The 17,962-nt window shown below is 40.8% G+C and overlaps 1 protein-coding gene and 1 long non-coding RNA gene across 3 annotated transcripts in view; one reads left to right on the top strand and one right to left on the bottom strand.

The window, feature by feature from the left end:
• Positions 1-1,277: 1,277 nt before the first annotated feature.
• LOC123518721 overlaps positions 1,278-17,962 on the bottom strand; it is a 72,965-nt gene continuing 56,280 nt past the window's right edge. For both annotated transcript variants that reach the window (XM_045279731.1, XM_045279725.1), the window contains 4 exons: positions 9,148-9,332; positions 6,939-7,113; positions 5,892-6,007; positions 1,278-4,566 (listed from right to left, as the gene is read on the bottom strand). In XM_045279731.1, the coding sequence (XP_045135666.1) occupies positions 4,366-4,566; positions 5,892-6,007; positions 6,939-7,113; positions 9,148-9,332 (677 nt within the window). In that variant the 3' untranslated portion in view covers positions 1,278-4,365. The remainder of the gene's footprint in view (positions 4,567-5,891; positions 6,008-6,938; positions 7,114-9,147; positions 9,333-17,962) is intronic.
• Positions 13,163-17,962, top strand: part of LOC123518737 — a 65,419-nt gene continuing 60,619 nt past the window's right edge. The window contains exon 1 of the long non-coding RNA XR_006678875.1: positions 13,163-13,420. This is a non-coding gene — a long non-coding RNA (uncharacterized LOC123518737). The remainder of the gene's footprint in view (positions 13,421-17,962) is intronic.

The following is a 17,962-nucleotide window of genomic DNA, read 5'->3' on the forward strand; positions in this document are numbered from 1 at the left end:
TATTACTCATTGATGATCAGTGCCATCGTTCACATTGGAAATTAAAGCGAGTTGCTTAGGTCTACATTTCTAAAGATGGCCTGGTCCGCTCTGTGAAGTTACAACTTGCTGACCGATCCGTGTTGAAACACCCTGTTTAAAAATTGATAAAACTGTTCCACTAGTAATATATTGGGTCCGTTCCCCACTGAAGAGTTTGCACAAATAAGCTGGATGATTAAACATACTTATAATTGGATTGTATGATTATACTAAACTATGATTAGGGAAGCCATGTGACTGGATTCAGGCGTAGGTATTGGTAATGGTATAAGTAGTTATGTTGTTGGTGAGTAGTTGGTGAAAGTGTTGAATAACGCAGGTATAAAATATCAAGTATATTATGTTTTACGTCTTTCTTCTATGTATTGTTTAGAACGTGTCGAGTTGCTGTTCTGAATAACTTGCCAATTTAAACTTATGTATTAATTAGGGATTTTGTATGGAAAAAGGTTTATATAGGAGTGTCCTGGTTCTGTATGGTATGTGTGGATGTATTAGTTTTACTGATTGCTTTGTATGAACCCTTTGTATGGTAGTTGGTGTACATGGTGGTGGTGACTCGTTAGGCACGGTGATGATATCTTCAATGATCAATCACCACCCACCCGACCTTAGATCCAGAGAGGTGGTCATGCTATGGAGTCAGTGTGTGGGAACAGTTTTGAATGTGGTGAAGGTTACCTGGAGTTTCTTGTTAGTGAGTTGATTCGGTGAGTTATCATGAAATACGATTTATACAAATAATTTGGTATATACATCTGAGTATCAATCTTAGTATGTCATGTGATAGTGGGATAGGCGGCATAACCATCAGGCTTATGCTATTCCAGCATCTGTCGTTTGGCTGCTTGGTTGTTTGATTGGTTCCCATTTGCAAGCCCAATTACCGCAATAAAAGATGTGTATTTATATAAACGAATAGCGTTTCTGGTTTAATTCATTTATTTTGTATACGTGAGGAAATTTAGGTCTTCAGTTTGATATACATCATTGGCTTGAGCTACTGATTTCTTATAGTGCTTCTTGTTTACTTAGATGTTTTTACAGTACAGTGCAGAACGTGTGATTTTGTTTAGTTTTACCTTTGTTGTTGTGTTCCATGTGTTACAGTTCATGCTAACTCAATAAAGTATTGAGGGCAGTCGGGCTATATGTTGTATTCTGGGCTGGGACGGCAACACTAGGTAAGGCCAAGCTAGGATAGGAAGGGACAAGTCAGGGCAAGAAAAGACAAATAACACGATGTAGGTTTATTATGGAAAGGAATGTTGGAGGAAAAGAAAGAAAAACCAAACACGGCGTGAAATGAAAAGCACTTCATTCTTTAGACTCGCCTTATGGATAAACAACAACACTGACGCGTCTACCTAACAAAGGAAACATCCATTATAAAGAAAAAAAATATTCTGTAATATTTTTTTGCGTCAAATGTTTATTATAATATGCATTTTGTTTAATTCTCTATTATTATAATAGACAAAAATATTGGTATGTATATGTGTGTTATATATATGCTTCTGTCTAGTCTCTAATATACAACAATAGACTTTGTATTCAGTTTTAACATGGCACGTGGAAACAGGTAACTAATACTTTCACAGTCCCCTTCACCAACTAATCAAATAAAATAATAATAATAATAATAATAATAATAATAATAATAATAATAAAATCAAAATAAATAGTTAAAAGCTACCTAGAAAAAGAAAGTTTCAAATTACCTTTAAAACAATTTACTCAGGTACAATTATTATATTTTATCCTTTAATGATCACTTCATAACAATATAAGCTTCATTCTTTGTTTGTTTTTGTCTTATTTCTTTTTGGCGAGACACGCGGCAGAGTTACCGAGACAGAGAGTATTGGATCATTGTTATCAATTTTATCAAAGACCAAAATTTTAATCAAGTTTTCTCTGCACATTTAAAGTCACACTGATATTCTTCCCACTATTTGTATCTGGCCAGCGAGGAGATGGAGTTCACCGCCTTCACAATTTAGAAAGAGCGAGGTTAGAACTTTTACATGCATGAATATCAAAGTTATTATTATTATTATTATTATTATTATTATTATTATTATTATTATTATTATTATTATTATCATTATTATTATTATCGTTTTAAGGGCTGATAAATTTATATGCTGTTTTCATATTCCCTTCTGGAAGATTTAAGTTGAATTATTTTTTTACGCGATGCAAGAGAGAAAGAGCGAGGCGAGAAATATTACGCCTTTACAACTAAAACCCTCCATTGTTGTATAATTTTTGATAGGAGAAGTAAGAAGAAAACAGCTACACTTCAAACCCCAAGCATAATTATTGATAGGAATATTAATTGTTTAGGTCAGAGGGATACGAACATAAACTCATTTCCATGGCAATAATAATAATGATATTTAAACAACAATAATAATAATAATAATAATAATAATAATAATAATAATGGAGAAACATGCAGCTCTAAAACACTATCATCATCAGTGTACGTAAGAGCTGAGACTATTATACACATAGACACATTTCAGAACCTAGGCAGTACAACCACCAGTAATATCAATGTTTGGGTCAGGGATACGAGCTCAAAGCCAATTATTATGCTGAGCGCGGGAAAAACAACGGCTCTCTGGCTGGCCAAGTGAACACCGGTAGAGAGACGATACAGAACACGACACACCACCACACCAGCAACAGCAGCATACCAGAACACCTCATGATAACACAGAACACGTCACCAGAACACCAGAACACGTACAGCTGCTGCAGAACACGGAGACAACACACTTTGGTTATGACTATTAATATTACGTGAATTTTTGTTATTTTTTTCCTTTCTCGAACACTGAAGTACATTTAAAAACACTCCAGATAGTGATAATGTGTGTATGTGTATGCGTATGTGTGTGTCAGTGTGTTGGTTGATATAATATTATGTCTGTGTGTGCGTGTGTCTGTATGTGTAGATGTATGTACCCTTCCATCCTGTATTAGTGTGAGTTATACATCAGATCTTGTCCTTAATAGCGTCCAGTTGCGATTTATCAGTAGAATTCTGTCACTCAGTCAGAATTTATCGGAAGAATGTTTGTTATCTGTAGGTCAAAGACTCATCTCAGTTTTCAGTACGTCAGAAATTTCAATAGAGTTTTTTGTTAGTGTGTAGATAGAAGAGTAAGTCAAGGGAGGAATGGTTAGGAGGTAGAGAAGAGAAAGGTGAACGAAGGAAGTAAGGAAGAAGAGAGTAAAGAGTGACTATGTTTGAAAGAGTAGGAAGAAGAAAGGGAAGGAAAGGAAGGGATGAAGGAAATATGAAAGGGTTAAGGAAGGATGGAAGGAAATCAGTAATGGAGTACCTAGAAAGTATAGATAGAGAAAGATGATTGAAAGAAATAAGGAAGAAGAGAGAAAAAAACGACTATGTTTAAAAAGAAGGAGGAAGAAAGGGAGAGAAGAGAATGGAAGGCGAGGAAAGAATGAAAGGATTAAGGAAGTATTCTGGAAATTAAGCTTGTAAAAGAGAAATCTGTAGGATATTCAGGAGTTGTCTAGTTTTTAATCCATCCCCCAAAATATGAGTCTTGGAGAAATATATATCCGTAGACCTTCCATGTAAATTAAATAATATCCTTTGCTCTTCAAATACTGATGATGTATTTTTGCTAGTCCGTCAATTATTTTTTTTCTCCATTATTTGCAGGTGAAAGAAGGCTATCGTGGTATCGTATCTCCAGTGTACGATAGTTTTGTCAACATGTCAGTACGGTTATCATAAGAGCTTAACAACATCTAGTATAACATATGCAGATGCAATACGATATTATTATTATTATTATTATTATTATTATGCTGAAGTGAATTGTTATTATGTTGTCTGTTCATTTCTCTTCTCGATTCTTTTTTTCATTCATTTCTTCCTATTTCTTCTCCTCCTATAATCTTCCGTTCTGTTATCAATCAATCAGTTAACAAATCTTCTTCTTCTTCTTCTTCTTCTTCTTCTTCTTCTTCGTCAGAGCCTGCTTCTTCTTCTTCTCGTCAGAGCCTGCAGCAGCTCTCCCATTGGTTGGTGGAATCCGAGGCCCGCCGCTTCTCGTCCCTGATTGGCTGGTTAGCGACACCTTTCCATGACTTCGTTCAGGTTAGCCTAGAACCGTCCAACAGTAGCAGCAGTGGTAGCAGAAGTAGCAATAGTCAGTCAGTCCGTCAGTCAATTAGCTAAAACAGACAACACACCAGACAGTAGTTACGAGTAGTTAGTTAGTTACATAGTTAGATAGTTAACTATAGCAATTACGTAGGTTAGCTGCACACCAAACCACCTCAGCGAGCCTCCAGGAAGTGTATGACGCAGGGGTCGTTAGCGCAACTGCCTGCAGGGTCGTAGGCTGCGGGGCGGCTGAGGGAGGTGAAGGTGGAGCCAGCTGCAGCCAGACAGTCCAGGGAGCGCTCAGGGCAGGACGCTTCCAGGGCAGAGGACAGCACCGCATCACACTCGTGCCCGCTGATGCCCTGACTGGCGCCCTGCGGAGGAGAGAGAGAGAGAGAGAGAAAGAGAGGTAAAGGGCTGCATTCTGGAACGCTTCTATCCGCACCCCCATCTTATTTCCTCCAGGTTGAGGTATTAAAGATTTTCTAAGGGTATTTCTGTGGTTATAGTTTAGTTCACGGGTTTCTAAGGTGTTTTTTAGAATTTCAGTGATATATTAGCAATGTTTCTACTTTAATGACATGAAAATTGCCCGGCAAGTTAAAGAGAAAGAGGTCAGTGACTTTTTTATGTAAAAAAGGGAGCTGGCCTAAGGTAACAAAAACGATTGAACAAAAAAAGCACATTGAGATTTCAATTCCCGAACAGGATCGAGAGAGTTAGCTGAAAAAATGGGATAAATGTCTTGAATTCGAAATCTCCCTTTTAAATGAGTTCAGGTTGTAAGAAAATGGAAATATAGAAGCAGGCAGGGAGTTCCAGAGTTTATCAGTAAAAGGGATGAATGATTGAGACTACTGGTCGACTCTTTCGTTAGAGAGGTGGGCAGAATGAGGGAGAGGAGAAAGTCTTGTGCAGCGAGGCCGCGGGAGGAGGGGAGGCATGCAGTCAACAAGATCAGAAGAGCAGCTAGTATGAAAATAGTGGCAGAAGATAGCAAGAGATACAACATTGCGGCGGTGAGAAAAAGGCTGAAGTCTGTCAGTCAAAGGAGAAGAGTTGATGAGACGAATAGCTTTAGATTCCACCTTATCTAATTAAACAACGTGAGTGGACCATCCATACATGGGTGGATAAAGCCCTGATACAAAGTTAGTAGTTCGAAAAAAAAAAAAAAAACTGTCGGATACGTCTCAGAACACCTAACTTTATAGCAGTTGTAATAGTAAGAGATGAGATGCGAAGTTTCCAGTGTAGATGATAAGTAAAGAACAGACCGATGATATTTAGTGTGGAAGATGAGGACAGTTGAGTGCCATTGAAGAAGAGGGGATAGTTGTCTGGAAGGTTGTGTCGAGTTGATAGATGGAGGAACTGAGTTTTTGAGATATTGAATACTACTAAATCCTGTCACCACCGCCTCTACTGACCAAAGGCTCCCGTTGAGTTAAGGTTTTTTAAAAGATGTTTTTTTTATTCCTACGGTTCTTGTGGGAGATTTAGTAACGTCTCAATTTTTGTAGTCATGATGAACAACAATAATGAATGATTCGATAAAAAAAAAAAGAACGAAAGAAAAGCAGGACATATACAATAAGACATACTATCAAATAAAGAAAAAAATAATAGATAAGAACGTGATCACACACACACACACACACACACACACACACACACACACACACCGGGCGATACTCACACACACGTAGCAAATCTCGTGTTTGATGCAGGCTGGGAGGAACACCTGCGACTCGTCCCCAACCTTCTCGCTCACCGTACTGCAGCTTTCCAGAATCCACCACAACACAGGGCACTCTGCGGGACGATCATGAGTTACTGTGTTGGGTTAGAGCTGTGTTAGGTTAGCTTAAAGGTGTTTTTTTTTCTATTTAAGTTATACAATGGGTTTTTAAGTGTATTTGTGGTTTTAGTTCAGTTACATGAGTTTCTAAGGGTGTTTTGTGGTTCTTGTTCAGTTACATGGGTTTTTAAGGGAGTATTTGTGGTTCTGGTTAATGTTACACTGATTTCTAAGGGTGTTTCTGTGGTTCTAGTAAATTTACACGAGTTTTTAAGGATATTTCATGGTTCTAGTTAAGTTACAAGGGTTTCTGAGGTTGTTTTTGTGGTTCTACTTCAGTTACTCGCGTTTCTAAGGGTATTTTTATGGTTCTAGTTGCATGGGCTTCCAAGGGTGTTTTTGTGGTTCTAGCTTAGTTACACGAGGGTGTTTTCATGGTTCTAGTTAAGTTACACGGGTTTCTAAAGGTGTTTCATGATTCTAGTTAAGAAGTTGCATGGGTTACCAAGAGTGTTTTTGTGGTTCTAGCTTTGTTACTTGGGTTTCTAAGGGTGTTTTTGTGGTTTTAGTTAAGTTGCAAGGGTTTTCGTGCTTCTAGGTAAGTTGCAAGGGTTTGTAAAGGAGCTTTTGTTCTACATTGGAATACTGCGGCGGCGTCGCTGTGGCGCGGACTGTGCGGCGGGAACGACGCCGCCGCCGCAGTAGTGTGACACCCATCATTGGTTTGTGTGATATCACATTTTCATGCTGCTGCGGCGCTGCGACGCCGCCACATAGTGTGACACCAGGGGGGAAGGGAGTTTTTGCTTTACTATATAAATTGCAAGGCTTTATAAGGGTGTTTTTTGTGGTTCTAATTAAATTACACGAATTTCTATAGATGTTTTTGTGGTTCTAGTAAAGTTACTTCACCATCACCACCACCACCACCACCACCACCATTACCTTCCTTCTCGTTCCCCATGAAAAGGTCGCCAATGTCATCCCGCCTCAGCCTCCTCCTCACACTCCTCTTCTTGTTGCCTCCCCCTGCCACGCTCCTCTCTCTCCAGTCTCCGTGCTCCGCCGCCGCTGCCCGCTTCCTCTCCTCCCTCAGTTGTATTTCGCGTCGTCCGCCAACCTGGGAAAAAAAGAAAAAGAATAATAATACATGAAATGTTTTAGTGGGTGAAATTGAAAATAAAAGCAAAAAAGAATACATTAAATCTTCAAGTGGGTGAAAAAAAGCAAAAACAAACAATTTTATGGTTGGGAAAAAAAAAAGAAGTGGAGAAAAGAAAACGTAATATTTCGAGGTAGGGAGATATAAAACATGACGTTTCTGCCAAGGTGGGAACAAAAAAATTTTTTTAGCTAATAAAAACATGAAATTTCTACACAGGGGGAAATAAATCAAAGGTAATAAGAAATAGATAAAAAAATAGTAATATTGAATAAATAAACAAATAAATAAGTAAATGAAAAAAAAAACATATAAAGTGGAATAGTCAAATAAATTGATAAAAATAAAATAAAATGAAATAAAATAAAATAAATATCTAGAAAATAAAATTATAAAAACAATAATAACAACAACAACAACAACAACAACAACAATAGTAGTAATAACAATGAAAAAAAAAGATAAAACGTGACTTTTGTAGATGTGAAAAAAAGAAGTCCTGAACTTTCTAGGCAGAAAAAAATCAAGGTGGGAAAATGTTCTTCCCTGACACTCACCCTAACACTTCTTTCCTTCACTAAACACTTTTATTTCCTTCCTCTTTCACACTAAACACTCTTATTTCCTCACCCTTTCACACTATACACTCTTATTTCCTCTAAACATTCTTATTCTCTTCCTAAACACTCTTATTTCCTCACCCTTTCACACTATACACTCTTATTTCCTCACTCATTCACACTAAACATTCTTATTTCTTACCCTTTCACACTAAACAATCTTATTTCCTTCCCCTTTCACACTAAACACTCTTATTTCCTTCACCTTTCACACTAAACACTCTTATTTCCTTCACCTTTCAGACTATACACTCTTATTTCCTCACTCATTCACACTAAACATTCTTATTCTCTTCCCTTTCACACTAAACACTCTTATTTCCTCACCCTTTCACACTAAACACTCTTATTTCCTTCACCTTTCACACCAAACACTCTTATTTCCTCACCCTTTCACACCAAACACTCTTATTTCCTTCCCTTTCACACTAAACACTCTTCTTTCCTTCTCTTTCACACTAAACACTCTTCTTTCCTTCCCTTTCACACTAAACACTCTTCTTTCCTTCCCTTTCACACTAAACACTCTTCTTTCCTTTCATTTCACACTAAACACTCTTATTTCCTTCCCTTTCACACTAAACAATCTTATTTCCTTCACTTTTCACACTAAACACTCTTTATTTCCTCACCCTTTCACACCAAACACTCTTATTTCGTCACCTTTCACATTAAACACTCTTATTTCCTTCCCCTTTCACACTAAACACTCTTATTTCCTTCACCTTTCACACTAAACACTCTTATTTCCTTCACCTTTCAGACTATACACTCTTATTTCCTCACTCATTCACACTAAACATTCTTATTCTCTTCCCTTTCACACTAAACACTCTTATTTCCTCACCCTTTCACACTAATCACTCTTATTTCGTCACCCTTTCACACTAAACACTCTTTATTTCCTCACCGTTTCACACCAAACACTCTTATTTCCTCACCCTTTCACACCAAACACTCTTATTTCCTTCTCTTTCACACTAAACACTCTTATTTCCTTCCCCTCTCACACCAAACACTCTTATTTCCTCACCTTTCCACACTATTCACAATACTTTCCTTCTTTATCATCCCAAACACTCTGGTTTTCTCATCCGTTCTCTCTATACACTCTTTTCACACTCATTCTATACACTTATTTCCTCACATTCACTCTAAACATTAATTTCCCCTCGTTTTCACCCTAAACATTCTTATTTCCTCACCTTTTCACCCTAAACATTGATTTCCTCTTGTCTTCACTGTAAGCATTCTCATTCCCTCATCCTTTCACCCTACATATTTTTATCACATTCTATATAGTTCTTTCCTCGCGCTCACCCTAAACGCTAATTTCCTCACATTCACTCAAAACACTTTCAATATTCCTCACCCTAGCACCAATGCGGGCCTCCTGAAGGTGCTGTAGCTGTGCTAGGCTTTCCCGCATGTGCTCGATGGCGTCCATGCGCAGAACCAAGTTACTGAGAAGCTTCTGTGCCGCTTCGTCCTGAGTGCCTCCATGTGGCCACTGACTCAGCCCCGTGCCCGCTTCCTTGGCCATCACCACCTCCGCCTCTGTTGGTCAGTGTTGTGGCCATTAGTAAGTCAGCATTCTGAAATACACACTCTCTCTCTCTCTCTCTCTCTCTCTCTCTCTCTCCACGATTGTTTTTTGAAGACCACAATGATGTTTAGTCGGTCTCTCAAGTGTGTTTCTCTTGTTCATAATATAGATTTCTTGCAAATGTGTCACTAGAAGCATGACAATTAAATAAGTGAATAAGCAAAGCGTTGTAACTTCACCACGACCATTTTCAAAGAATACAGCGATGGTAAGGATTCTGAAGAGAGTTTCTTATGTCCATTATGTAGATCTTTTGTACACGTGTCTTTAGAACCGTATAATAAAATAAGTGAATAAAAAGAATATGGTAATCAGTGAAGTTTTATCACTACTGTTTTCAAAGGCCATATATATCATAAGCCGAGTTCTCAAGAGTGTTTCGCCTCATGATGTATAAATCTTGCAGTCAGTCAGTTAAACAGTCTGTTCGTCGCTACTATATATATATATATATATATATATATATATATATATATATATATATATATATATATATATATATATATATATATATATATATATATATATATATACGCTACGTCTGTCTGTCTGTTTATGTTTGGAGGATTCAGTCTTATATTGAAATGAATAGATATTAATGATGAAAGAAGAAAAAATAAAGAGTTATAGCATTACGTAAGAGAGAGAGAGAGAGAGAGAGAGAGAGAGAGAGAGAGAGAGAGAGAGAGAGAGAGAGAGAGATGGGGGGACGCTGGACCCAGTCATCTATGACAACCAGGAGGACAGGCTTCAGTGTCATCAGCTGGGGCTCATGGGCAGCTCTGACCACCACACTGTACTGACACAGCTGGAAGTGGGCGTGGCTCGGGACGAGGCCACCACCCGCACCATCTGGCTGTGGAACAAAACAGACTGGGCTTCCCTGCGCCGCGACCTGCACTACACCCCGTGGGCCACTCTGCTACAGGGAGGGGCAGAGAGTGAAGCACTTGCACTCACCTCTCACCTCCTCGCCCTCCAGAGACGCCACGTCCCACACAGGGAATACACCACCAGACCGACGGATCAGCCATGGTTTGGCTACCGTTGCCGTGTTGCTGCTGAGGCAAAGTATGCTGCCTGGCTCCGCTACAAGAGGAACCCGACTCGGCGCAACAAGGACCTGCACAGGGCGGCATGCAGGAGGATGGTGGTAACCAGCAAGTGGGCCTTAAAAAAGTGGGAGGAAAACCTGCGCCGGAAACTGTGTGGCCCCGACGTAGGAAACAAAACTTCGTGGTCCCTTGTTAAGGACAAACAGGGAACTGGCCACCAAGAATCCATCCCTCCCCTCAGCAAGCAGGACTGTACTGTCGCCACCAGCAGTAAGGAGAGGGCACAGTTGCTGGCTTCCTTGTTTGCTGGAAAAATTAAGGTGAGGAATCCACAGCAACCACCGCCTCAGCTGGTCCAGCGGTGCGAGAAGACTGTCACCATGGTTGAAGTGACGCATCACCAGGTGATTATTATGAGGGCTGGACACACAGAAAGCCATCGGCCCTGACGATATCAGCCCACACCTGCTGAAGCGATGCTCCCAGGAACTGGCTGCCCCTCTCACCCAAGTCTTCACTACTTGTGTACGGGAAAACGTCTGACCTTCAGTGTGGAAGGAGGCTCGCGTCGTTCCCGTACACAAAAAGCTCCAGGACAGACCCAAAAAACTACAGACCCATATCCCTGTTGTCAGTGCTGGGTAAAGTCTCCCCTTCTCCACAGGAAGGGGAGACTGCTGCTGTACAAGGCACAGGTACGGACCCACCTGGATTACGCAGCACTCTCCTGGATGTCCTGTGCTGCTACACACAGGAGGCTGGACAGCATCCAACGCCGCGCCTTATAGCTAGTAGATGCCGCACCCCCACCTCACCCAGAGCCTGAGCGTCCTCTCGATTCACTGGAACACCGCAGAGACGTGGCGGCGGTTGTAGTGTTCCATAAGGCACAGGTGCAAAATGTGCCACATCTGGCAGGGCTGCGTCATCCTCTTAGAGTCTCCACACGGAGCACGAGAACGGTATTCAGTGGTGGTGACGCCGTAGAGGTGCCGCGATCCCACGGGTGTCAGCACCAACGCACTTTCACAGGACGTGTCTCCAGGATGTGGAACTTGTTCACGGCCGTGGTGCCTCACGTCCAGGAGATGAACACCGACAGTATCAAACTGATGGCTCATAAGTGGAGACAGACACTGCCAACTCCACTGACGCTCATCGTGACGTGACACTCAGTGCAGTGCAGTGCGGTTAAAGAGTGAATAGTGCTCCGTTTATATACTGACCAATTAGTCTTAATGTAGCATGTATATATATATATATATATATATATATATATATATATATATATATATATATATATATATATATATATATATATATATATATATGATACATTAGAATACGTAGCATACTAAGTTTATCTTACGAATTATTGAATAATATCTATCTTAAGAGTTTTGCAAATATTGTAAACAAATAGACAGTACGAGTAGTACCCTTAGACTAGGTAGCACACGACAGTACGCCTTTGGGTATATGGTCCTTTGTACTAAGTTATGTTTAAATAAAGAGAGAGAGAGAGAGAGAGAGAGAGAGAGAGAGAGAGAGAGAGAGAGAGAGAGAGAGAATGACAAGAGGGAACTCGTGTATATTGAAAGACGATATGCTGATTCTAATATCAAATGATCTAGTAATATTTAATTCCCCGCCTGATGAAGTAAAGGGAGTGTGAGGACCATTGGCGTGGTGGCTGAGGGAATGCATGTGTAGTTAATTAAAGTGTCTCTTACTCATGTTACCAAAACTAATTGACAAGAAAAAAAAAAAAAAGAGGTTTGGTAGGATGATATTTTTGTTTTGTTTTTTTGCTGCATTTAACAACAGAGAGAGAGAGAGAGAGAGAGAGAGAGAGAGAGAGAGAGAGAGAGAGAGAGAGAATTCTTTTAGTTACACATTTGATTTAATTAATGATGGAAAAATATTTAAGAAAACTACATGACGTTGAAATGCAGTGAAAAGGGAAGGAATGAAGGGGAAATTAAAAATGTCAATAATAAAAAGAGTTTAGGCACGGCGACAGGGGAGCAGCGCATGCAGCCTCCTTGCAATGAAGAGAAGATATTATATAGTTCACATGTTGGAGTTATTCATTTAGCTATTGAAATTAACTAAATGATATAGAAATCATCCAAATGAGGAGGAACGGTGGAATATGAAAAGTTAGGTAATTTGGTAGGGTAGGTGGAGGTGATGTACAAAAATGGCACAAAAGAAAGAACTAAGTAATGTTTTGAAAATAAGTTTTGTTATTAATTTAGCTATTTGGTGTAGTAAAATAACTTTGAAATTTCGTAACAAGAATATAATAAAAAAGTTGGATATTTTGGAGGTAATGTACTTGATAGCAGCAAAGCCCAAAAAAGAACTGAGTGCTGTACGATAAATAATGATGCTATTTATTAGTAACGTGAGAATAATGCAAGGAAGGACAATGAAAAAAAAAAAAAGTTAAATATTTTAGGCTCGTAGACGTGGTGAACAGCTGTGCCAGTGTGCCTCATAATGGCGTCAGGAAGTGTGAATGGCTGTGCCTTTTTATTTTCTTGTGAATTTTAGTGAAACCTGGACAGTTATTGCACTCAGACTGATAGAAATTGAAGATAACAAGACCGAAAATGTACAGAGGAAAAAGAAATTAGCAGGGATGAGAAATAAACAAAAAACAATACAAGAATGAAGGACGTGGGAAGAAGAAGGAAAAGGCAAGTGCTTGTTTCCTGTTAATTTATTTTGTCACCTGTGAACCATTATGTCGTCTTTCCTCTTTGTGAACTTGTGTCAGGAAGATGTGTGTGCTGGGCCTCGTGGAGCAAAGGTAAGTGAGGAGACGGAAGAGGAATGGACGGAAACACACAGACAGACCGTAAATAGTTCGTCAGTCCGTCACGTCACGTCATGCTGTGGATATCCAGCAAGATGGTAGGCGTGTGTTGTCCCGTGACGCCTCCACTTCATACCATCACAACAGATAGACGCACATAGTTAAGTACCGCGCGAAGGCTTTCTATTATCTCATCATAATATCGAGGGAAACATCTCGCTGGGTTCACCACCACTTCACTTGCCCCACTTAGCATGTGAGTAACCAGTGGCAGTGAAGGAAGCCAGTGACGGGAGGTGGAACAGCCAATCAGCTCAGAGTTCTGGCATATTGGTGAGTGGCGGGGAGAGCGGGAGGGGGTAACTGGTAGCGGCTGTCAGTGGCGCTCTAGGTGCGGTTAGGTTGATGATGAATACCGCTTGGTAATAGAACAGAGAGAGAGAGAGAGAGAGAGAGAGAGAGGATGCAACAACCGAGTGCCCTGCCTTCCTCAGTTGTGATTGGATCCACCCTAACGGCATTTAAGAGATTACTTAATATAGCGGCATGCCTTGATAATAAGCTTTCTAAATCCTAACATTTTTGCCATGGACAATGCTCCCAGTAGTTACAACACACTTTCTACATTATTTTAAATCTCAACTTCTTATTTAAGTCATCTCTTAAACTGTGGTGTGTTGACTTGTTTGGAGCCCCATGCCTGTGGAGCTCATCCTGGCAGGAAATCCGAGGCAGACGAATGTGTAAGCATTTGGTAAGATACGGCCCTGAGCTATCTTATCTGGCTTTTCCATTGTCAAGCAGACTCCGCGTGGGGCAGTGTGCGGCGTGTAGTGGCGGGGACTGATAAAGTATAGGCGGGTTCACACGAGTTTTCGTTTGGATTTCGATGCCTGGCGGGTGGAGAAAGAGCCACAAAACAAGACCGCTAGCGGCTTTGTTTACATTGTGACGTCACAGAAGGTTTGAGCTTGTGGATGTCCAGAGGCAGAGAGGAGGATGTTGAAATTAATGAAGGACAAATAGCATGTCTGGGACTACGTAGAACTACATTCAGTGAGATCCCTCTGTTCAGGGTGTTGCTGGAGGTGAGGAGCGAATACTTGTGATGATTTCATTTGATCGTAATTGTGCATAGTCTTTTGTTAAGATGAACACTCTTATAAGAAATGTAGGCCAACCAGCCGATACTTCCCAGCCGCTATGTGTGAACGTGTTCCGGCGGGCAGGACTGTCGATGCTTCTAACGGATAGCATTTCCAGCCGCACATTGACACGTGTGAACCCGCCTTAACACAGCCACATCAGATAAAACAGCAAGACCACGGACAACTAAAGTATATCGGGTTGATCTGGAAATCACTTCAGCGTTGATATAAGTACGGAATTCACGTGTCGTATAGAACGCTCAGTGACCTTGCCGTAACCGTAGAAAATATAGATAAATAAAATAATAATAAATAATATATACTACTACTACTACTACTACTACTACTACTACTACTACTACTACTTTGGAGCAAGACATTTATATTTATTTATTTGTTCTGGCTAACACTCCCGAACCTGCAAGGGGACTGGCAATTTTTTTTTTTTTTTTTTTTTTTTTACTGTTTATGTTGTCCTTTGCCAGCTTTACCCCATCCATGAAAAAGAGCATGTGTTTAGTATGGCTGTAATAACACTCTAGACTAACAAACTTCGACATTTTTCTAAGCCCAGCGAATTATGCACCAGTCAAGAATGAAATGCCAGTGAAATGATTTCTCTCTTCCCCATCAAAGCTCCAGATTATTTATAGGCCTACGAGCTTGTTTTGGGGGTGGTAGGGGGCCTTGGAGAATTGTGGAGGTTGGGGGTTAGACTTATTATCTGTGTTGGCCTTTTTGTTTGATCGTTTTTGTTGCCCTTTGCCAGTTTTCCCCTTTTACATATGGTAGAGATATTGTAACTCCAGCAGGCGAAACAGAACAGTGAGAGTCCTGCAAAGGCTTAAGTCTGAAGTGAAGTCTTAGATATACGTGACATAACATAAATAAACCCCAGAATAGAAACATTAATGCTACAAAAACATCATGGAGAAAGAAGGAAGTTAATAAATAAATAAAGAAAAGAAGAAAGAAAGAAAAGGGTTCCTGTTCTATTTTAACCTGCCAATATGACTGCTTGGCTTGGCTTGGCTTGGCTTGGCTTGGCTTGATTTCGCTTGGCTTGGCTTGGCTTGGCTTGATTTGGCTTGGCTTAGCTTGTCTTTGATCTGACTTGGCTTGGCTTGGCTTGGCTTAGCTTGGTTTGATCTGACTTGGCTTGGCTTGGCTTGATCTGACTTGGCTTGGGTTGGCTTGGCTTGGCTTGGCTTGGCTTGGCTTGGCTTGGCTTGGCTGGGCTACCTTGCCACACCGGGAGTCTAATTAGGATGGCCAGACAGCTGTGGTGGTGATCGCCAAACCCGAAGCCTTCACTCCCTGTTGCAGTGTGGGTCTCAGTCTCTCATCTCAGTATGTGATGCGTGGTGTGCCAAATTCACCACACACTTAAGAGGGAGATTTCAAGACATTTATCTCATTCTTCTGGCTAACTCTCCCAGACCTGCCCGGGGACTGGCATCTAAGCGGGTATTTTTTGTGTAGTTGTTTTTGTTGCCCATGGCCAGATTCCCCATCCCGCCCCCCAAAAAAATAACTGTGGGGGGTGGGGGAGTGGGGCAGACTGGAGATGGTGGGTGGTGGGTAGGGAGAAGGTATGTGAGGGGGTTGGGAAGAAACAGTGGGGTGGAAGAAAGTGCTTTGTTTTTCTGCTGTGAGGAGGGAGAAGGAAAACGTTAGAAGCCGCCGTGGTACAGTGGAACCATGCGTGCTTTGGGGTCTGCGGGGTCTCCAAGCGCACGGGTTCGAATCTTGCCCACGGTCTGAGTGTAGGTTGGGCTTCCTCACTCAGGGCAACGATTTCCTAGCGGGTGGGCTTTGAGATAGGAGGTACCACAAAAAGTATCCCCTTTAGCCCAGAAATTCCCGTAAAAAGTCCACATGGTATAAAAAAAAAATAAATAAGTAAATAAGTCGTTCGTTGTACCTATGAAATTTCAAGACATTTCTTAAGGCACGGGACTGAGGTGGCATCTAAGCGGGCAGTGTCGTTTAGTCGTATTTGTTGCCCTTGGCCGGATTTTCCCTCTTACTTGAAAAAAAAAAAAAGGCAGCTGTATGGGGGAGGGGGAGTGGGGCTGGCTAGAGGTGATAGGTGATGGGTAGGGAGAAGGATATGTGGGGTGGAGGTTGAGGAGTAGCAAAGTGCGTGGTGGAAGAAAGTGGTTTGTTTTTCTACTGTGAGGAGGGAGAAGGAAAACGTTAAACTGTTGTAAATCGTTAGTTGCATCCAAGACGCCACGCAAGGAATGTTTTTAATCCCTTCACTCGCACGCAAGACGGAGGGGCGACTCGCACGCACTGAGCCTCACCCCTTCACACCCTCCATCACAGCACAACTCTGCCTGGATAGAGAGGGGAGTCAGGCACATAAGTGGTGGTGGTGGTGGCGGCGTCCAGCTCTGCCCTCTCGTCTCCGGCTCGTTAGGGTGTGTCAGGTTGCGTTACTCTGAGTTGGTGGTTCGTGGGGCTGCTTTTGTTTTTAAATGTGCTCTTAAAACTTCCTGATTTTGTCTTTATTTGTTGTTATTCTTTTTTCTTTTTTCCTTTTCCTTCCTCCCTCCCTCCCTCCCTTCTTGCTTTCCTTCTTTCTTTCTTTCTTTTTCTTTCTTTTTCTTTCTTTCTTTCTTTCTTTCTTTTCTTCTTCTTCCTCTTTTTCATTTTCTTCTTCATCATCATCATCATCATCATCATCATCATCATCATCATCACCACCACCACCACCACCACCACCACCACCACCACCACCACCACCACCACCACCACCACCACCACCTTATTATTATTATTATTATTATTATTATTATTATTATTATTATTATTATTACCTATTATTATTATTGTTGTTATTGTTGATTTTTTTTGTCGTTTTGTGTATTGATATTAGTTGCTTTCAATCTAATTTAATTCGTTATGTGATTTTAAACATCTACCCTTCTCCTTTTCCGCAAGTGTACTCATTATAAAGCATTCCTCGGCCTTTCTGCATTAAACTACCACAGATAACCCATTCCTGAATCAACCCCGATCATTTCCCGCTGGCTGAGTGAAGCGCGCGTGATTTGAAACAGTGTGAGGTACAGAAGTGTGAGGATTTTTCAAGGTAACTGCTGCAAAAAGGCACTTCAAAACAAAACCACTCTACAACATCGTGAAACCTATGACTTATTGACGGAAGAGTATGCCTAGTGCCGCGTTCTGTTGTAACCCCCGAAGAACCAAGACGAAATGAAACACGTAAGACCAAGGAAGAGTGTAACGAAAAAGGAAGACATGGAGAAGGAAATAAGCAGAAATAGTGAATGGTGGGAGGTGATAAACATGAAAGAGGGAAGAATGTAACGAGAAGGAAGTAAGAAGAAATAGTGAATGGTGGGAGAAGGTGATAGACATGAAAGAAGAGGGAAGAATGTAACGTGAAGGAAGAAGGGAATAAGAAGTAGAGAAAATAAATGAGGGAAAATAATATAGAATACATAAGAAGAAGGAATATAAAGAGAATGACGTAAGAAGTAGCTGGGAAGAAAACAATAAGATAGATACGTAAGGAGAAAGGG

Source organism: Portunus trituberculatus, chromosome 6 (genome assembly GCF_017591435.1).
Source record: "Portunus trituberculatus isolate SZX2019 chromosome 6, ASM1759143v1, whole genome shotgun sequence".
NCBI lineage: Eukaryota > Metazoa > Arthropoda > Malacostraca > Decapoda > Portunidae > Portunus > Portunus trituberculatus.